General features: G+C 45.2%; 1 protein-coding gene across 1 annotated transcript; it reads left to right on the top strand.

The window, feature by feature from the left end:
- Positions 1 to 239: 239 nt before the first annotated feature.
- On the top strand, positions 240 to 20,927 carry Trim42 (tripartite motif containing 42). Its single transcript, XM_021208010.1, has 5 exons — positions 240 to 696; positions 3,987 to 4,684; positions 6,582 to 7,402; positions 11,166 to 11,390; positions 20,657 to 20,927. Exons 1-5 carry the CDS (start codon positions 356 to 358, stop codon positions 20,741 to 20,743), a joined length of 2,172 nt encoding a protein of 723 aa, XP_021063669.1. The 5' UTR covers positions 240 to 355; the 3' UTR covers positions 20,744 to 20,927.
- The last annotated feature ends 1,618 nt before the right edge of the window (positions 20,928 to 22,545 follow it).

The raw sequence follows: 22,545 nt of genomic DNA, 5'->3' as shown, positions 1-22,545 counted from the left end.
GTGGTGCCACCACTCCTGTGGCATCAGTCTCATGAAAAACATCCAGTATGTATTTGCATCCCAGCTACCACCCCTGGGTGCCCTCCTCTTACCTGCTACTGAGCATGTCAAGATATGGTGGGAGTCAGGGATTATGACATCAGCAATGTCCACAGGCTGAAATAGGTAACGCCAGCTCAGAAGGAGGGACATCACCAGTAAAGGCCTCAAAAACTGGCCAACTTCCTGCCACAGCTCCCAAACTGCCAGCCTCAGGAGAGTGGGCAAGGGTCCCTTTGGGAGAGACGTGGCCTCAAGAATCTGGTAGAGGACGTTGTCAAAACTCTAGAGGCCTTGTACCTGGGATCTAGGAGCCATGGAGACGGCTATGTGTGTCTGTTCTCCCTGCTGTACCTGGCAGAGATGCTGCCCCCGGCTATTCTCCTGCCTGTGCTGCAAGTTCATCTTCACCTCCGAGCGCAACTGCACCTGCTTCCCCTGCCCCTACAAGGATGAGCGGAACTGCCAGTTCTGCCACTGCACCTGCGCGGAGAACCCCAATTGCCACTGGTGCTGCTGCTCCTGGGCCAATGACCCCAACTGTAAGTGTTGCTGCACGGCCAGCACCAATCTGAAGTGCTACTACTACGAGAGCCACTGCTGCCGCAATGTTACTGTCACATTCAGAAAGGGTCGCCTTCGAAGCATCCGCACCTCGTAAGTACTGCGTGAGTGCTGGCCATCCATTGTGTGGCTTCCTTGGCTCAAAATAACAGGAGAATATGTGCCGGCTGTGGGTACCCCAGAACAGGCCAGTGCTTCCTAGAATATACTCTACATGGAAAAAACAAAACAATGGTAATTTTGTAGCAGTTAAACAGCCAAGCTCCTTTACCGATGTGAATGCATGCTAAATGTACCCTTTGACCCCAAGAGCTCTCACCTTGCAAACAAGTGATGGCCAGCAAGAAACGTTGCCAGCCACTGTTCATGTATCCATTCCTCTCCTCACCCTGTGCTGGCTGGACTCAGGAAAATATTTAGCTGGGAGATTCTAAATTGCCCAAGACTAAGCAGCTAGGAAGGGGGTAGTCATGACTTGAATCCAGAGCTAGGCCAAGGGTCCAAAATTTAATGAATAAATAAATAAATAAATAAATAAATAAATAAATAAATAAATAAATAAATAAAAAGTCATGACAAAATGGAGACCCTTATATGGTATATACTCCATAGCCTGTTAGATGATCTGAAAAATACAAACTGTTCTTCATCCCCTTCCTGGGAACTGCAGCATTTGCCTGATGAGTATGAACTTCTAGGTTTGACCGTAGCAACCTACAGAAGTACCCTGAGCTGACAGCCACCCTTTCTTTCCCCTCCAAAGTCACTACTGTCAGGGTCTCAGTCACTCAGTAAAGTGGCTACCCCACAGGCTAGCAAGCTGCTCTTTTTATGTCACATGCCAGGGATGTCAGGAGCAGGGGAGATTTCGCAGGGGAGGGAAGATCACAGCTGGTGCTTTAGAGTCGAGTCCTAGACATCAGCGGCTCCCAAATTCAGAAGTGTGTTGAAATCCCCTGGGGACCTTTAAAAATAAACGCTCCCGTGTGCTCTCCACACCGCAGCATTCTCTTTTCCATTGATCGTGGAGTACAGCATGGGCTTCAGAGCTGTAAGAACTCGATCCCCATCCAGTGATTCTAACAGAGAGAACTGGAGTCATCAACGTGGGACCTAGAGTCTCAGAAGGCAGACGTGAGAACGGAGCAGGACTTAGCAGGGAGTGGGCTGTGCAGGGGAGCAGAGGCAGGGCTCCAGGGCAAGAAGGCAAGGATGAGGGACTTGGTGGCTGCTTTAGCATGGGCATCTGTGGGCAGGCAGACACCCTGTTTAGACTTCAGTGCCAGGGAGTCAGCTCTAACATACTGGCGCTTACCTTCCAACCCCCCTCACCTGGCCTCCAAACCCCTTCCCTCCTAATCCTGTTCAGTGTCCTCACTTCTTCCTCACTCTGGTCTAACCTAGCCTTCCCTCACTCTGGTCTAACCTAGCCTTCCTGGCTTCATTCTTTTCCTCAGTCCCTTTCTCATAACTACTCCAGTTCCTCCAGCCATTAACAGAGTTCTCTTAGCCCTGCCCATTCTCCACACAGTATCTCCTTCCTCCCTCTTTCCCTCTTTCTGATTGGTCTCTTCCACTCCCTCCATGTACTATATACACTGACTCCAAGCCTTACCTTTCTTATCAGAGAAGCCCATCCAGCTATGACATGTACTCTTGACTTTTGACTCCAGGTGACCCTTCTGGTACCAAGCAAGAGGCTGGGACAGAGAAAAGAAATAGGGCCAAAACCAGTGAGGCTGTAAGCCTAGATCTCAGCATTCAAGTCCCCAGGGATAAGCCAGCTCTCTGGTTATGCAGAGACACTGTAACTCAGGGCCACCCTAGGGTGATATGCTTGGGCAGCACCTTAGACTGTCAGTGATCTGAGGCATGGGTTCCTTGGCCAAGGAGGAGACAACAAGAAAGAGAAATCAGAAAGGGAAGGTCAGAAGAGAACACTGCCCAATGTCAAGTCCAGGACCTTACTATGAACAGAGAGACACAGGAATAGCCGCAGATGGTGCATCGGCTTGCATCAGTCGCCCACAGCAGAGTCGCTTCTCTCCTAAACTGCCTTTACTCTGGCTGCAGCTTCTCATAACATGCACTTGAATTGCACAAGCATAGTCTCATCATTTGTAGCTCTTGCCATTGAATCCATGAGGGCGACCTCAGCCAGTAGACAAATAGAGATCCTTAACTCACAGCAGTATAAGCGCACATGGGCCTTCATGAGCTTGACTTCTGTTCCCTTCTCTTGCAGTTTCCTCCTCTACTATGGACATTAGCCGGTGGATAGTGCAAGAAGGTGGTAACAGGGACCATATTTACACTGGTGATGGATTATTTTCATTTACACTTTGTAAACCTCCATGAAGGACGGGCTGCAATCTTTGATATACAGCTGGAGAAACTGAGCACAAAAGAGATTAAGACCCTCTAAATGGGCAACTCTAAATGTGCCGTGCCCTGCCATATATAAATTGCCCGGAGGCAGACCCTTGTGTATTGCTGTTGATCTGGAAGTCAGTTCATGGATTCTAGGGTCAGCACAGAAATTGTCTCTTGCTGTCTTAAAAAGGCCGTTTACTACCATCCTCTGGCCCATCCCACACAGAACAGTAATGTTAATGTCACTGCCTTCCAGGCACAACCACCAAAAGCACACCTGTAATTGGGCTAGATTGGATTTATTAACTCATTGGCAACAAGGGGGAACATGTCCCACTACACGCCAGTGTGAGGTACCCGACGGACTGGGGCTCGAGTTAGTGAGAATGGTGTCAATCAGTTGGTTCTCTCACTCCTGTCCAGAAAGCACCTAGAACACATGGAGCCCGAATCTGCTACCAGAAAGAAAAGAGCAGGTACACTCACAGTCCCCAGCAAAGGGGCCGTGGGAGGGGACCGTTTATGTGGTTTGGACAATATTCTGGTCCCTCATCCTGAAGTGGTATTACTTCTGCTCTGATACATCACAGCCACTGTGGTCTCCTGTCTGATGCTTTATGGTATTACTGGAATGCATCAAAACATCCAGGCCAGCTGACCATGCCATACCCCTCTGCTCTCTCTCTCTCTCTCTCTCTCTCTCTCTCTCTCTCTCTCTCTCTCTCTCAAAATTAAAATTGGCAGGATGGTGCTACAGGCCTCTGGCTGGATCCAGAGAGTTCTGCTCACTCAGCACAGGCATTAAATCCAGTCTTCATCATCTTTTAAAAATGCCATGGCATGGGTACCAGTGCCTTACCTGAGTTCATTTACTAAGAGAGTGGAGGCAAGCCAAGACAGGCACCACGCAGGAACCATTTATCACCTTCCCTATGTGCCACCTCTCTGGACAGGTCCTTCCGGAGCTCTCGTGTATTGTTCCTGAAACCTGGGCTTGCTTTTTCTTTCAGCTCTAAGACCGCCCTCCGCCTGGGGAGCAGTGATACTCAGCTGGATGAACCCAAGACCATGCCAGCCAGCAGCCACCTGGTGAGCCACCTCACCTGCCCCATGTGCAACCGGCTGCGCCTGCACTCCTTCATGCTGCCCTGCAACCACAGCCTGTGCGAGAAGTGCCTGCGGCAGCTGCAAAAACACGCCGAGGTCACGGAGAATTTCTTCATCCTCATCTGCCCCATGTGCAGCCGCTCTCACTGCATGCCCTACAGCCACCAGATGCACCTGCCAGAAAACTACCTGCGAGGGCGCCTCACCAAACGCTACATGCAGCAGCATGGCTACCTCAAGTGGCGCTTCGACCGCTCCTCGGGGCCCATCCTCTGCCAGGTGTGCCGCACCCGGCGCATTGCCTACAAGCGCTGTGTCACCTGCCGCCTCAACCTATGCAACGACTGTCTCAAGGCCTTCCACTCAGACGTGGCCATGCAGGACCATGTCTTCGTGGACACCAGCGCCGAGGACCAGGACGAGAAGATCTGCATCCACCATCCATCCAGCCGCATCAACGAGTACTGCCGCAGCGACAACCAGCTACTCTGCTCTTTCTGCAAGATCGCTTTCCACAATGGCCATGACACGGTCAGCCTCATAGATGCCTGCTCCGAGAGGTCTGCTGCCCTCTTCAGCGCCATCGCCAAGTTCAAAGCAGGTCCTGATCGGCTTCCTGCTCCCCTTCAGTGTAACTCCCAGCTGTGGAAAAGACCAGAAGATAGTGTGGGGAACCTGGGGGAGCGGGGGGCGGGGGGGTGCTCAAGCTGGTGGAGTAATCTAGACACTGGGAGAGCCTGAGATGGCCGGCACAAGTATCCATGACAGCTGTCACTGGCCAGTTAGTGTCTCTGTGACTCAGTTTTTTCATCTGTAAAATGGGAAGGATAGTAGTAGCTTCCTCATTGGGTTGGTGAGAATAAGATGGGTTATCTTATGAAACATTCTCTCAACTCTGGAAAACAAACTGGAGAATAATAAGCACATAAAAATCCTGTAATTTTTGTTACAATTTTACTGAACTTTAGTCCCATTTTTCCAAAAGGTTAAAATAAGTTTTCTTAATTTTTTATTTATTTTATTATTTATTTTTATTTTTATTTTATATTTATATTTATATTTTATGTTATATTTTATTTATATTATTTATTATTATTTTATTTATTTATTATTTTCCTTCATCCTGGAGTTCTGTTTTTAGGGGATTTGTTTGTTTGTTTGGGGGGGTTGTTTGGTGGTGGTGGGTTTTTTTCTGAACATAACAGTTATTTTTAACTCTACCTCCCTGTTTCCAGAGGGAAGAACTAATCTAAAGCTGAGAATCATCTCAGTTGGAGTTATCTACCATGAACTTTCTGTCAAAATTGTAGGCAACAAATTTAAAGAACTGCTAATGGACACATAATAACAGGAAAACTCCAAAATAGCAGTAATGTTCTGGCCAGCTCCTTCTTTCCCTCTGTCATGGTTGTTCATGTGGATGTATAATACAATTTATATAAAACCAACCCTGTTGTTTATACTAGAGCAAAGTACAATAATTTTTGGTAAAGTTCCATAAAAGGTTCATAATATCAAAATGTGTTGTTACCAGGTCAGACACGTCTCTGTCTCCAGGTAGACCTGGAAATCCTTTTAGGGAATGGCTCCACCTATAGGGGACTGCTTCATATAGGTCTTTGTCTTAAAGTTTCTATTGCTGTAGTAAAACATGGCTAGCCCGGTCTGCTGTCTTATAGCATCCAGGACCACTTGTCCAAAGCTAGCACCATTCACAGAGAGCTAAGAACTTCCCACATCAATCATCCATCAAGAAAATGCCTTCAGACTTGCCTACAAACCAATCCTATGGAGTCATTTTCTCTATTAAGATTCTTTCTTTCCAGATGACCCTAGCCAGAATGCTCTAGGAATATACCATGCCAGGCTCAATAAGCATACAGAGCAGATGTGGTGTATGCTTATCTCTCCATGCATGAGACAGCTGTGCTTAAATAAACTGGTTGGCAAAAGGCAGCTAGCAAGTCATGCACCCAGACTCTAACACCAGTGCTGAACAGCGACAAGATTCTCTTCTAAATTGAAAAGGCTGGGCTGGGGGTGTGGGGTGGAATTATTACTACTTATAGCCCATGTCTATAAGGAGTGGTCTACCATCAATGGCTGAAGAACACTAGGTCAAACTTGGTTGGTAAGACACCATTCAGTAGACATCAGAAATTTGTTTCTCTGCTACAAGAGAGACATAGTCCTGGGGAAAGTTACATATGCCAAGGGCATGTGGAGGAAGAATAGAGGGGAATTTATTTCAAAAGCCTGTTGTAGCTGTGTCAGCCCAGCTCTAGGAGTTCTCTCTCTCTCTCTCTCTCTCTCTCTCTCTCTCTCTCTCTCTCTCTCTCTCTCTCTCTCTCTCTCTCTCTCTCTCTCTCTCTCTCTCCCTCTCTCCCTCTCTCCATTCAATTCCTTTGAGTCCAGAGATTTGCTGCTCCAGTTTGATATGGCTTTGATATCTGTGAAGATGAAAATATTCATGGTAACTGACTTGGTTGTTTTTTCAGTCCGATATGAAATCGATAACGACCTGATGGAATTCAACATTCTAAAGAGCAGCTTTAAGGCTGACAAGGAATCAAAGAGGAAGGAGGTCCGGAATGGATTCCTCAAACTGCGAGCCATCCTTCAAGAGAAAGAGAAGATCATCATGGAGCAGATAGAGAATCTGGAAGTGTCCAGGCAGAAAGAAATTGAGAAATACGTGTATATTACGACCATGAAAGTGAATGAAATGGATGGCCTGATTGCTTACGCCAAAGAAGCCCTGAAGGAAACAGGACAGGTGGCCTTCCTGCAGTCGGCCAAGATCCTGGTGGACCAGATTGAGGAGGGCATCCAGAATACCTTCAGGCCCGACCCTCAGCTGCGGCTTCACTCCCTACACTGTATCCCCTTGGATTTTGCCGAACTCTCCAATGCCATCCACGAGCTCTTTCCCACGGGACCCAAAAAGGCTTGCTCCTCAGGGGACTCACTTCCTTCCCAGTATCCCATCCACTCAGAAATGATGATCGCCAGGAAGGTGACATTCAGCACCCACAGCTTCGGCAACCAGCAGATATACCAGCGGAGCTCTTCCCTGATGTCCTTCAACACCGCCAACGAAAAGGGAAAGATGGGTCTGGAGAACTATGGGAGAGCCCAGTCTGCCGTGCCCGCCAAGACGACGGATGGCCTTTACACCTACTGGAGTGCCACAGGGGAAACCCAGCCTCCGCAGAGCAGTAACAGCTTCCACAACTGGTACTCCTTCAACGACACCTCTGTGAGGACCCCAGGCCCAATTGTCATCTACCAGACACTGGTGTACCCAAGAGCCGCCAAGGTATGACAATGGGAAGGGTGCAGTGACTATTCCTCTTTGGACTTTCGAATGCGCTCACTTGAGTCTACTCCTCTAGACAGTTTGTAGTCAGCCATCAGTAGGGTAGGGTCCTGAAATGTTAATTAATCCAGTCAGTGTATTGAAAGCATAATGATAAGTGCGTGTAAATCCCAACCCTACTTGACGGGCAGCCTTTCTATTGAAAGAAACACGGGCTAGGAAGAAGGCTCAGTGGGCAAGGGGCTTGCTGTGCCAGCATGAAGAGCTGAGTTTGCATCCTTATCACACATGTCAAAGCCTGGTGGATATCTGTGCTTCCAGTGCTGGGGTGTCAGAGGCAGGGAGATCCAGGGTCTTCCTGATTGGCTAGTCTAGTGGGAACAGTGAGCTCCAGCTAGATGACAGACCTTGCCTCCAGAGTAGGTAAGTAGGTAGACAGACAGACAGACAGACAGGTTTATAGAGAGTAGAATATGGGAGAGAGAAGACAGTAGAAGACAGTGTCAATCTCTGCTCTTTACACTCATATAAATAGTTAAGTGGGCATGCACACATGTGTGCTGCACACACACATATACATACATACCACACCACACCAAAAGGAAGGAAGGAGGGAAGGAAGGAAGGGAAAAGAAGCCAAAAGAAAGAATCAAGTTGGAACTAAAGAAAGTTTCAAAATGGCTTGGGAGGTCATGGGAGTATGGGGTAGAGTCCAGGACTGAATCATGTGTGCAGTCCCCGCTGTCTGCAGCTGTGTGTTCCTTTAGGCTGTTACTTCTCTTAGATCCAGGCTCCCTGAGGTTTGAAAAGATTCCGATGACCATCCCCAGAGCCATTCCGGTTCTCTGCTGAGATCCATCTTCTGTCTTAGGGGTGACATGGAAAGTGGAGTGTCTTACAAGGTCTCCACACCTGCATCACCTGTGACAGCACAGGCCACTGGCCGTCTTACCTGAACATGAACAAATGCTCCTTGCCTTCCTGTCTCTCTGAAATCCAGCTGAGCCTGAATTGAATTGCCTAGGGAGTATGTTACTTAAACTCCAAGAGGCAAAATGGTGACTGGGCAACTGGAGTTTCTGGCCTCTTTTGATGTTCCTGCATGAACACACCTCCCAAATTACTCCGTGACCTGCTTCCATATGGCACGGCTCATCTTTTGTCCCTCTCTCAAAGACAGTAGGCATCTTGAAATGTAGACTAGTGGTTCCAAGCACTACCGTCTCCTGTAAACTTTTAGAACGTAGATTCTGTGACGTTGGATTTCCAGGCCCGAGAGTCTGGCTCTTACAAGCTCCCAAGCATTACCAATGATGCTGTCTGCAGGCTGCACTTCAGTAGGTAGGGTCTAAACACAAGAAAATGAAGATCTGAGACAGAGCCCAAGTTTTACCTTCTCCCTCTGTGAGACATTGTAATGCGTGCTTCAGAGGCTAAGCTAATACAAGAAATGTGCCAGGTAGAACAGTCCCCTTGTCAAGACCTTCAGACGCAGCATGGTGCCCCTCCCTGTGCTTCACACAGAGATGGGGTACAGGTGACATCAGTGAACTCTGGCCATGCTGTATCTCATCTCAGTGCCAACCCAGGCCTTGCAGGGAGTCCACAGCTCCTGTTCTGAAGCAGAAGGGCTGGTGGGGTCTGCTCCATACTTGGACTTAGAGAAGTCACATGTGCTGCCTAAGAGTTATCCTTGGGTAAGTTTGAGAGAAGGACACCTACTGAAACAACCAAGCAAATCACTGCCACCTCACCTAAGGGTGATCTAATGTAAACTGATGATGATGATGATGATGATGATGATGATGATGATGATGATGATGACGACGACGACAATGACAATGACAGTGATGATGATGATGTAGAAAATCCGTGTTTGAGGGTCGTAAAATGGGCCTTTTCCAGGATTCATTGTGCTCTACAATAAAAATAATTAAGTCTGGGCTCCTAAATTTTCAGCACTTCAGTATAGAAACTGTTCAAGTTGGTCTTAGATTATTAGTATGTATTCCAAAACTCTAGAGATCTTTTGATTCAATTTGAATTTTAGAAATAATTTCTTAAGAAACCGTCCTACACACACACACACACACACACACACACACACACACACACACAAACCAGATGAGGATTTATGCCCCCAAATATTTGTTGCAGCATTTATCTGAGTATAAAAGCAGAAAAATCTGACTGCTCGACTGTAGGAGGGGTCGGTTATTGTGCACAGTCTTTTACAGTTCCATTACATGTACTCATTTTATCTGTGTGTGTGTGAGAGAGAGAGAGAGAGACAGACAGACAGACAGACAGACAGACAGACAGACAGACAGAGGAGCACACACGTGGAGGAGGTCAGAGGACAACTTGAGAGTACCAGTTCTCTCCTTCCACCGTGGGGCTCCTGGGAATCAAACTCCAGGTTGTCAGGCTTAGCAGCAAGCACCTTTACTCTCTAAGCCATCTTGCTGGCCTCTATGGGCAATTTTTTGACTGTATAAGATATATACAGTTAAGAGCTTTAAGTTAAGAGTATAAAGCAGAGCTATGCAGTCCCAGTCCCTGCATAAGTGTGCTTGTATCTCCCCTGACAGAAGAAAGACTTACAGAAATCAACGTGTGGATTAGGGGAGATGTTTATTTTCTTCCCTTATGCTTCTGCATTTCCAAAGCATGTTACCATAAATGTTCTTCTTGTTTTGATCATCAGAAAAAATGATCAAATCAGAATAATTTTATTAAGTTGTGTGATTTCATTTATAAAATCTAGTACTCGTGAAATTGTACATTAACTGTGTCTTATGGCATTTGACTTTAGCAAAAAATATAATAAGAGCAGTAGAAGTATACAGTACAAGTATGCTTTTAAAATATAATTTTTTTTAAAGTTCAGAGTCATCAACATGGTGACTCTTACCACCAAACCTAACAACTTGGGTCCTATTCCAAGGATCCAACATGGTAGGAAAAGAAAACAGACGCAAGCAAGTTGTCCTCTGCCTGCCACATAGACTCCATGGCATTTTGTGTGTGCATACACACACAGACACACACAGACACACACACACACACACACACACACACACACACACTAAATAAACAAAAAAACAAACAAATAGATAGATAGATAGATAGATAGATAGATAGATAGATAGATAGATAGATAGATAGATAGGTATACTATTATCACAAACTATTTCTATGCCAAATTGAGACTTGTTATAGTATCTCTTCTTGGGAGTTGACATCTCATGATTTGAGTATGAACTTATTGTCTTTATTGTTGGATATTTCCTCAGGAGTAGAGAAGGAAATAACTGCATCCCAGACAACTGTGTGACTCTACCATGTTCTGTGAGTCCACTGGCATTTGCCAAATGTCTCCTTCTTGTGCCTGTGAAGTGAGAGGATGAAACCTGCCTCCTAGAGGCTTCTGGGAATTCCCAGATCTGTAGGTAGGAAAGCCTGGTGTGAGCACTGTCACCCAACAGGCATCTGGTAAACGTTATCTCTGGCCATTGTCTTCACGTTGAGTGACAGGAACCGAACCCTAAAGATTCCCGTTCCCGAAATCCATTCCATGTATCACACAAGACTTCACCAGAGCTCTCCAAGACCCTCACTCTTGGTCTAAATCAAAGCTCTCAGCAGCTGTAGAAGACGGGGTCGGCGTAAGCACAGCCCACAGACAGGCTACCGCCCAAATGCTATAGAGAGGACAGAGCAGTGTGTGCTGGTGCCATGCTCACACACCCAATTCTTCTAGGTCTACTGGACATGCCCAACAGAAGATGTTGACTCCTTTGAGATGGAATTCTATGAGCTTGTTACCACCCCTCCTAATAATGTGCGCACAGAGCTCTGTGGACAAATTCGCGACATTCTGCAGCAGAACCTGGAGCTGCACAACCTGACCCCCAACACTGAGTATTTGTTCAAGGTTAGAGCCATCAATGACAATGGTCCCGGGCAGTGGAGTGACATCTGCAAGGTACTGTGTACACTTACTTCTTAGGTTAAACTTTTTTTTCTATTACTTATGACTTAAGTTTTAAAATTTTATTGGAGAATCCCACATATGCACACATGCCCACACATGTACTCACACATGCATGCCATAGCATACAGACAGATGTTAGAGGCTCGATCTGAGGGCCTCAGTCTTGGCAAGAGCCTTTACCAGCTGACCCATCTCTCTGACCCATCAGATGGGAATGCCTTCATAGAATCAGGATTTGGCTTAACTAGGAAAATCAGCAGAGAGCACAGAGAATTCTGCCTCTAAGCCCAGAAAGCTGATTAACTCTCAGCCCATGACAGTGGCTCTCATCTCCGGGTCCCGGGATCATAGGTTCTGCTGAACTCAAAAGTACTGGTTCTAGGCTTTGTGTTAGGATACAGAAGTGTTAGGATACGTTAGGATACGGAGTATGACCAAGCATAATCCCTCCTCCCACCACAGTCAGGGACTCGTAGTCTTTGCATGAGAAGAGTAAGAAATAATCACAGTGGGAAGATTCCAAAGGAGCAATGCTCCCTGTGAAGAGGACAAGGTGTGAAATTTAGCAACGAGGCAGGGCAGCCTGTTAAATCAGCATTTCTCACAGAGGACAATTGAAGCTTGTAGTACAAGAATATCCCATGTAATATTTAAAACATATTTATACTAAAACTACTTTTGGTTTCTCTGGTAGTTTTAAAAAAAAAAAAAAAAAAAAAAAGACACGGATCAGGTCAGGTTGGCTCCATGAAGCAAAGAAACAAACTATTATTTTTGTGATGGAGAGCTGATGCTTATCTGAATTCCCAGGGACAGCACACTCATGGATGCCATTATAATGACATTGAGAATAGTGGGACCGGCAAGAGCTCTCATACTATATAACTGTGGAGGTGTTCTTTGTGATCAAATAAGATTTAGAGGTTCTTTAAAAGTAAAAAAGGCCAGGACTATTCATTTAGGGTTTGGAAGAAGGGAGATTTATGGCACTGAGAGAAGGAAGCCTTGAAAGGCCTCTAAGACACACCTAGAAGAAACTTATCTGTCGAATCTGACGTCCACAGAAACTAGAAAGTTACCACCCTTCCCTCTCCTCCTCTCTCTCCTCTCTTTTCTCTCCCCTTCCCTTCCCATGCCCCTCCTCTTCCTTCTTCCTCTTTCCTCCCTCCCATCTCCTCCCCTCCTCTCCCTTCTCCTTTTCAATTCCCTTCCCCTCTTGCCCTCTCCCTCCCTCTTCCTCTCTCCTCCTTCCCTCCTGCCCACTTCTCTCTGAATCTGCCTCATTTTGAGTCATCCCTAAGTTTCTGCTCCACTAAGCCCAGCTTTCATGTACCCTTGGGTTGTCTCCACCCATGCTCTGAATGGTCTGAGCACTCGGGGCCATTGGATCAGGTAAATTGCACTTTAGCAACCTGGTCAGATGTTTGAGGGTTTGGCTGTCCCTTCTAACAATGCTGGAGACTAGGAAGGAAGTGGGGTTGTGCTATCGGTAGAAGTTCTGCAGAGTGGGGCTGTTCTCCTGGTCATGCTTCTCCCACACACACACAGAGGTCAAACACTTCCATGCCAAGGAAGAGCGATGAGAGAGCCTGCCTGGCTGCTCTGCCAGCTGTTCCTCTGCCAGCCTCTCAGCCTGTGTGGCAGTTGCCACGGGGACCTTCTCTCTCCAGAACCCCCAAGCCTCAGACCTGTTGCTACGTTTTCCACTCCATGCTCTTGACTACGGATTTTGCTTTTAATCTGATTCCATCTGCCTTCTCAGCCTTTAGAATCCCGCAGAAATGTCTTACTCACGAAGGACACTCAGTGGTTGTTAATTTTTTTTAATGAATCATCTGTCATCTCTAGATGCGAGGATTGGGGACAGATAGAGAGATCGAGGCGTGTCCTCAGTCCACCACCTTACCCTCCTGGGTCCTTTCATCTCTCTCCCACTATGACCTCCTTGCAAACAAAATTCTTGCCTAATTCATCTTTCTCTCTCCTGTGGTGCTTACCGAAGCAGTTTGCACCCAGCAGCCTCTTAACGGTTATTGAGCGGAAACATGAGCAAAAATGTAACCAAACAAATGAATATATGGGTGAATATCTAAATTAAGGACTGAAGGAGTAAATTGATAAGTAAAATTAATAATCACAAAGTATCATAAGATGCCTGAAGGCAGAATGTTTTATACAGTCAAGGAATAGCCTTCCCCTAAATCTGTCTTTATGCCATTAATTTGCCCCCTATGAAAGAGAGGGAAATGCATGCCTGTCTCTTTGCTTTTCCACACAATATCTAAATGAGCAGAACCCTAATTAATGAGGTTTTCTGGAAGCTTCATTTTTATCTGACTCAAAGAGCTACAGTATAGATTTTTCCTTCAGAAGTAATTCTTCCTCCCTCCTTTGCGGTTCTATTAGCATTCCGAAGAAACACTGGCTTCCTTAACATTTGTCATGATTTGCATAAGTAAAGGCTTCACCAGCAAATGAAAATAAGATGGTGTGTTTGAATGACATTTATAAAGCTTCATAAAAGTAATGGCTTTAGCTCTTTCCTATAAAATCGAATATTTTTCCCTTTGGCACTGGTGTACGCGCATCTCTGAAAGGTTTCATTTGAATGCTTCTAAGAGGTAGCACAGACATGTCTTACCCCAACCACCGTGCTTCCAGCCTATGGACTTCTATAAAAGATGCGAAAGAAAACCTTTTATATTTGATTTGCATAGCCTAAGACTTGTTGAATATTTTTTTTTAAAGAGAATTTCCTTGGTACATAATACATGCAACAAGAAAATTAGTTATCCAACACTTTAAAGGTCACATTTGAAGGTCAAATCTGTGTCATCCATTATCGCTGATCATCCTGGAGTCTCAGATGTCTCCTGGGGGAGGAAGCACATATGGAGAAAACACAGGGGATGAGTCTGTATTCAAAGCCAGAAAGAACTCTAGCCTCCTGTACCAGAGTCAGGTGTAAATAAATAAGCCCAGGAGGAGAGTGCTCATTCCTGGAAGTCCCAGCACACAAGACTTCACCAGAGCTTCCCGAGACCCTTACCCGTGCTCCGAGTCAAAGCTCTCAGCAGCTGTAGAAGCTGGGGTCGGCTCAAGCACAGCCCATGACTCTGGGGAGGTGATAGCAAAGCGCCGAGTCTCTGTTTGATGGATCAATTGCTGTTTCTGAGACAGAATTGTGTCTTGAAAGAGCTTTGGATTTGAGCTCACGTTCCTGAGTCAGACCCCAGCAACACCAGCTTGCTAAGTTCCATGGCAATGGGATACGATGTTTGTCTTACTGGTTCCTTATGGCTCATGGTCTCTGTCTCAAAGCCTCTAACATCAAGGAACCTAATGGGCTGTTTTGAAAGGACAGATAAGTGTGTTTTAGGCTGTGTGTGTGTGTGTGTGTGTGTGTGTGTGTGTGTGTTGGCCTCTGTTTCGCCTCCTGATCTTCCCTTGGCCCTCAACATACACCCTGACCACATTCCGTTCCTGGCTACCATTACCTCTTTGCTCCTCATCTTACCCCCCCCCCACACACACACACACATACTTGAAACCCTGATTAGCCCTGTCCTTCTGTGTGTGGGTTTCCTTTGCCTACTGTGACAAATAGGTGGTTAAACAATACGAATCATTACATTTCTGCAGCTCAGGAATAGAAATGGATCTCATTGGCTAAATTTTAAACCAGAGTACCGTCTGTGTCTAGATCCTTCTGTGGCGGGATTTCTGAGGTAGAACCCATCCCTTGCCTTTTGCTGGCTACTCACATTTCTAACTCATGTTCTTTTCTTCCATCTTCAAGACATCAACTTCCAACTGGGTCTGTCTCCCACCAGCCCTCCCTCAGGCCTCCCTCCGCCTCTCCCTGCCACCTGAAGGGCCTTTTGTGATAGCAGTGAGCCTGTGATGATGGGAAATTATCCCCAAACAGCTAACTTAATTCTCCTAAGGTAGAAAACAGAGATTTAAGAGTTCAGAAAAGGACTTCTGTGAAGGTCCATTGATCCACCACTCTAATCTATATAGATTACTGAATTACATCAGATTTAGAGGCAAAGCTTTAAGCCTGGCAATACTAACTGGTGCTTTCCTGGGTCTTTGGAGCCCATCAGAGAATGTAGCCATTCCTGTCTCCAGGCATTCTCAAAGTCCTTCTCGGTCTGTCAGTCCCTCCATACTGTCTACGTGCCAAAGAGACCGTTCTTTGGTCACTCTGGGTCTCTGCAGGGCCCTTTCCTTACCCTGCACTGCAGCTGGAACTCTGACACAGAATAAGGTGGCCTCTCTGCCACTAAGACCCAACTTTCTTCTCCCCAGGCTGTCACATAGCTTAAGGGTTGTGACCGACACTATTTCACTCTCAGGGCTGCCACTTCCTCCCTAAACACCCACTCACGAGCAGTAGCTCAGGCCCTGAAGTGTAGATAGATTGAATGATCTATCTACATCAGTGGTCTCAACCTTCCTAATGCTACGACCCTTTAATATACAGTTCCTTCTATTGCAGTGAATCCCCCCAACAACCACTACATTATTTTTGTTGCTACTTCATAACTGTAATTTTGATACCATTATGAATCATAATGTAAATATCTGTGTTCCCTGATAGTCTTAGGTGACCCCCATGAAAAGTTCATTCTGCCCCTGAGAATATCACAGCCCACAGATTAAGAAGCACTGATCTATGTCGTTATGGGCATTTTGTCCCTGGATTTCGGATGCTATGCCATCCTTTATAGTGTGTATCTGCTTCTTGCATGTCACCTGTCTACTCAGTGTGGACACCCAGGTTAACTCCACTAAGACTACAGTAGACAAGACGTGACAGCTTGTGGCTTGGGATGGAGGTGTAAAAGTCTCTCTGGGTTTTGTATGAGTCGGGTAGAGCTACACTAACGAGTTGCTACAGATCAGGGATCACTAGACAGACGTGACTCTAGCTAAAAGTCGTTCTCAGTGTGATCCTGAGTGATCTTTCCCCTCGTATCCCTGAGGTCTACGTTCAAATTTCCTCCTATAACAATCATTGTAGGTTGGATTACAGGTGCCCAGACAGTCTCATTTTAACTTCATCGCCTCCTTAATGGCCCTGATCCAGCAGAACCATACCTGAGATTAGGACTACAACAGAGGAATTTTAGATGATTTCATATAAGATATGCACTATGACTGAAATTTCTGGGTTATAAACTAGACGTTGTCTTACTTAGGGTTTTACTGCTGCGAACGGACACTATGACCAAGGCAACTCTTATAAGCACATTTAATTGGGGTTGGCTTACAGGTTCATAGGTTCAGTCTATTATCATCAAGGTGGGAGCATGGCAGTGTCCACACAAGCATGATGTAAGAGGAGCTGAGAGTTCTACATCTTGTTCCGCATGCCACCAGAAGACTGGATTCCAGGGAGCTAGGATGAGGGTCTTAAAGCCCACACTCACAATGACATACCTACTCCAATAAGACCACACCTCCTAATTGTGCCACTCTCTGGGTCAAGCATATACAAACTGCCACAGCAGTGTACTTAATTTTGCCACACCCATGAATATTCCCATAAGAGAGACCTTATATCCTAAATTCAACCTGCATTTATCAAGCGCTATTACCTGATAGTTACATCAGGTAACTATTTTTCTACATTTCATTTCAAATGATCACACTCTTCCAGGATTCCTCCCATAAGTGGCCTGTTAACACCCTTTGCCCACTACCCTACCTCCCCCACCCCACCCCACCCCACCCCACCCCTATACTCTCCTGACTTGGTGACTCACAGGACACCATATATTCCAGATGATGGTTTTAGACATTGCTAATATTTCCACTCCTCTGGTATTTGTCTTATCACCTCTGTTCATATCGTACTCCATGAAATGGTAGGAGTCTTAAACTCTCAAATAATCAAAGTCATAACTGTTCTTCTTTATGGTACGACCTTTGGGGGTTCTGTTTAAAAGGTTCCTGCCTTGACTTAGATCACAAAGATAATCTTCCACATATTCTTTTATTAAATTTATAGTTTCACCTTTATCAGTTTTTATCAGTACAGGGTCTACCTTTAAATGCAATACAAAGAACAGGTGCATCTGCTCTGCCACACTGAGCCCATTTGCCCATTATCGTCTACTAGGATTGTGCTGTGTACAGTCACGGTGCTATTTCGATCTTGTATTCACTGTCTATATATTTAGGGTTCATTCCTGAATCCCCTAGAATGTCTCAGCATTCTGCTTTCTACTTTGACAAAAATTAAAAAATGGCTTCAGCAGAAACAGGGCCATATGCAAAGTAAAGATAATATTGTATAAATGGTAGCAAATCACCCATTGCTGGAGGGAAAAATGGAGATAATATATGCATGACGATGTAATGAAAATGTAAGCTGTACAGAGGGAGCCATGTAAAGGGGCAGTAAAGGGAGCTAACAGTGCAGTGAGCTATGGGACTAGGAACCGAAAACATAGAAGACTGGAGGTCTTTGTCTTGAAGTGGAGTGAAGATGTTCAAAGATAAAGCGTGGGGATGATGAGAAACAGCCCCCACCCTCACATCAGTGCCTGTCTGCTTTTACTGGGATTTAGTCTCAGCTTTGTGCTGTCCTAATAAACCACCAAGGCACCTCCATTAACCACGCTTCTTTTGAAAAACAAAGACTAGCAAGTCATGGAGGCTTACTTATTCTTATAAACATTGAAGGAACTCCTTGTGGTTATTTTTTTTTAAGTTATTTTATTTTTAGTCCAAACAGAATTGGGTTAGAAAGCCACTGAGAAATTAATTGGGAGGCAGTTGATATGTTTTCCATATTATCTGAACATTTATTCAAACTGCTTTATGTGAGGTTTTCTGGGGTCTTCAACCTTGTGTTCCCGGGTAAACTACATAGTTTAGTGATCTAATGAACAGCAGGAAGACTACACTCTATACTGTGTCATATGTGATTAATTTGCTATGATTTTAGATGCATAATCACATTGTAAGCCAGGGATTATGTGAAATAAAGAGATACACCAATTTGCTTATTGTAGCATTTCACCTCACATATGTGTATCCAAATATGTTGCATCCTTAAATATATCTATGAAAAAGACAAAAGTGAACAGTGCACAACCTTCAATGCCATGAGTGTTTGTTTTATATTGTAGTATATTCCTAATAGATGGCTGGTTCAGAAGGAAAGCTATTGTTCTCTATAGATAAATCTGAATCCCAGCAAATCTTTAAGGACTCTATTATTCCAAGACTGTTGGTTCAGCTTGTTTTTCCAGGCATATAATCTTATCATCTGTAAGTAATGGTGCTTTTATCTCGACACTCACAGTCTTTGAGTTTATATTTCTTTTTCTTTCCTAATCATTTTAGCGAGAGCCTTGAGCCCGGCCCAGAATGGCAGAAGTAGACACACTTGTCAGTTGCTGACACTAAACTTTCTCCATTGACTTTACTGTTTTTCATTCAGTATTTAGGTGTATAGCCATTTACCTAAAGAAACATCTTCTGACTTCCAAGATTCCAAGAGCTTTTGCATAGAGAATGATATTATTTGCATCAGTTGATGTAATCACATGATTTTTCTCCTTTAGGACTTTATCAATTAAGGAAATTATGATGGGTTTTGGTTGGTTGGTTGGTTTGGTTTGGTTTAGTTTGATTATGGTGCCGGGAATTAAACCCAGGACCTGGTCTTTCCTAAGTGTTGTTCCGGCTCACCATGACTGCCTTTTCTGATGCTGGATTCTACTTCTTCACCAAATAAGCCCTTGGTCGGCATCACGTATTGCTTTCATATGTCATTCTAACAGCTATTTCAGTTACTGTATTTTGAATTTTATATGATTGCATCTATGGTCATAAGTGGATTGGGGATATCACTGCTTGTCCATACAGTTTTTATCGGAATCTAGAACTGATATTTCAAGTCTAGCTTCCAGGAGTTGGGGAGCCTCTCCCTCTTCTTTTCTGGGGTAACCCCGTCACACAGCTTCAGTATGGGACAAGGAAGGAGGTGCTGACCATCATGTCAATTTCTGTAGCATTTTCGCTCTATCTTTCTGCTTCTTCTGTCCTCTGTTGTGTCTGATGCTGCTGTTTGTGCATTAACACTCCCCAGCCACCTCTGTCCCCTTATGCTGCACAGTCTTTGGCTTTGGAGATCCTTACAAAAGTTTGAGACAAAACTGTCAAATGTGTATTTTTTTTAATGTACTTCCAAACCCCATAATTCACAGTACCATTAGGCCTTGTTGGCTGTCCCCAGTAGCTCTGTGCACCTCTGACATTTTTCATTTCATCTTTATCAAGATTATCTCTATGCAGCATCTCTGATTTTGCCCAACACAAATATAAAAGATTAAAAACATTATAGAGACTCTGTGCTTTGAATAAACATTTCTCTTCATCAATCTAACCTAGTCCTGCCCCATCTACTCATTTTCCATTTGGCCTAATTTGTACGGGCAGTGGGATCTTCCATCCCAACTTTAGTTCCTAAATGCCTCTTCAGTAAATGTGTATTAGGGAGTGGGAATGATACCAGGTCAGAGAAATGGAGGTCAGTCACAGGGAAGCATGACGAACTTGAGTCTGTAAGGTTTCTAAGAAGGTCCTCCTTAGCTCTGTTGCCCAGTACCTTGTCTTTCTCAGGTAGCACTGAGTCACCGAGCATACCAAAGTTAGAAGATAGCATGCCTGTCTATATAAAATGGGGGAAACTGGACAACCTACAAATTCTGCTCTATTCATCTTTCATACACATCTCTTAAGAATATTCTCTTTACTTAATCAATGTTGAGACTACAGAGACTTAAAACAAACAAATAAACAAAAATTGTAATTTCCCCAACACCCTAAACAGGTCACCCTGAGTTTAGTAAAGAAACCAATCATTAGCTGAAACTTAGAACTCGAAAGACAGGAAAGAAACAAAGTTCCAGAGGCTGGGGTGGGGGACATTCTGTGGTAAAGGCTATTTGGGGTCTAGTCTATCATGCTTGTCCACATTCGGTTGTATGAACTGCCTTAGAGAGGTAGAACCTGATGTGTAGGGTTGAAGTGGCAGCGCACAACAGCTGTGGGCTGCTGTGAATGCCCTATGGTAGCCTGAGTCTGGAGCTCTTCATCTCTACAGAGGGGCTGAGCATGCATGCTTCCCATGGTTGTCATGGGCATTGGTGAGATGGTGTATGAGGCAATCCTGGGCTCTAGGAGCTGCTATCCCTCCGTGGATGGTCCCATGCACTCTTTGCTTCCCCTTGCAGGTGGTCACACCAGATGGGCGTGGGAAGAACCGAGCTAAGTGGGGCCTACTGAAGAATATCCAGTCTGCCCTCCAGAAGCGCTTCTGAGTCTTGGAACCCCCCCCCACCTCAGAACCCTACTGCTCATAGAGATATCTATATGTGTACGTATGTATTTTTCTCACCACATTCCTCAAGGAGGTTGTAGGGTAGATGGATGTGTTTCTAGTACCTCTGGGTTTTCCAAAAGGAGTTTCCTAAAAGCCAATAAAAGGAATGTCTGACATCATAACCTGCTGTGATTGATTCATTATGATGAAACTAAGAGGCAAAGCCTGTAGGTCTGTAGGTCTGTAGGTCTGTAGGTCTGTAGGTCTGTAGGTCTGTAGGTCTGTAGGTCTGTAGGTCTGTAGGTCTGTAGGTCAGGTTCCATCCTGAACTCAGAATTCATGGTGCTCTGTATGGAACAAGTGGCATGAGCCTGGGTGGTAATGATAGTTCTATCTAGAATCAAGACCCCTGGGTGTTCATTCAAGTGCTGACCTAGCTCACTATAGGTGTCCGAGCAAGTTGGCAGTTGGTGGGAAAGGCTTTCCCTCAAAATGTAATCTATCTCAATACTGAGCTGCTGACACTGTGAGAATGTTCTTCCAAATTATTAAGCCCATGTTTTCCCACAGCTTTTGCCCATGATCTGAAGTCTGCCTCTGACCCATAGAAAGAGCCAGGCCTCCCTTTTCTCGCTCCTCTGTAACCCAGAGCAAAGGAGAAGGCGCAGAATGCCTGGTGTGAATTACAATGCCCAGGGAGCTGTGTTACGATCCCATCCCTGCAAATGACGGGCCAGAGCCACTATCAAATCTGGTATTGTCGTATAATCATTTCTTTAAAAAGCTTCAGAACCATCATTAGCACGGCAAGCAAATGAAATGACATGCCAGCAGGGATTCCGCCACTGATCAACTAACGCGAAGCTAAACTTTAAAACATTAACTGTGTGAATATCACATTATCATGATCATGCCTCCTCACGGCACCGACAAGGACCGCGGTGCCATTAAATAATCCATACATCCCAATGCTGCCTTTCTAGAGACCATGTGAACATGACTGCAGGGACTGAAGAAGTGGCAATCTCTGAGAAGCTACCAAACCAGGAGCTGAGTCTTCCAAAGTCAAACCGAGTTGCTGAACAGGAGCAACACTTTCTTCCATTCTTTGGTCCTTCAGCTATGATCCATAGAAATGTCCATCTGAGGACCATGACTGAGGTACAAACAATGTATGTATTTTAGAACGGTGTAAGGGTCCTAAATATAACCAAGTGGTTCTTAAATACACACTTACAAATATATACCGCCATGTTGAGCTCTCTCTCCATGTCCTTACACATTCCATCCTGGCAACCTTTCTTTAGAGAAAGGGCTCTGGCTCCAGAAGGGATCAGTAGCAAAGCACACCTGAAAACCTCTCTCTCTCTCACTCTCTCTCTCTCTCTCTCTCTCTCTCTGTGTGTGTGTGTGTGTGTGTGTGTGTGTGTGTGTGTGTGGCAGAACAGCTGCTAGTTAGGTTTTCCTGCTTGTTCAATTCTAAAAAAAAAAAATTCTAATTTCATCCTCTCCCTTAGTGTGTCTATAATGAGACCAGGGGTGGTGGCGGGTTGGGCTTCCACAACATGGCCCTGAATTAAACAGATCCAAAACCCGCTCTGCAAATGCACAGCTGCTTGGAAATGACTAGAAGCCCTAGACAAGAGATGGGGCCTGGGAAGTGTGAACTCTGGACAGGATGTCTCCTTAAAGAACCTGAAGCTACTTCCTCAAGAATAGAAAGGAGCCAGCCAGGTGTGAGCAGAGGAGAAATGCATTCTTCACAGAAGGGCAGCAGGTGCCAAGGCCTTGAAGCAGCAA

The sequence above is a fragment of the Mus pahari genome, chromosome 10 (genome assembly GCF_900095145.1).
Source record: "Mus pahari chromosome 10, PAHARI_EIJ_v1.1, whole genome shotgun sequence".
In the NCBI taxonomy this organism is placed as follows: Eukaryota; Metazoa; Chordata; class Mammalia; order Rodentia; family Muridae; genus Mus; species Mus pahari.
This window is presented reverse-complemented; position numbering and strand designations above follow the sequence as displayed.

Bases quoted from the DNA above. Each gene is read 5' to 3' on its own strand.
- Trim42 (XM_021208010.1), top strand. From the start codon at position 356: ATGGAGACGGCTATGTGTGTCTGTTCTCCCTGCTGTACCTGGCAGAGA. The intron at 697-3,986 runs GTAAGTACTGCG...TTTTTCTTTCAG, and splicing joins CTTCGAAGCATCCGCACCTC to CTCTAAGACCGCCCTCCGCC. The intron at 7,403-11,165 runs GTATGACAATGG...CAATTCTTCTAG, and splicing joins TGTACCCAAGAGCCGCCAAG to GTCTACTGGACATGCCCAAC.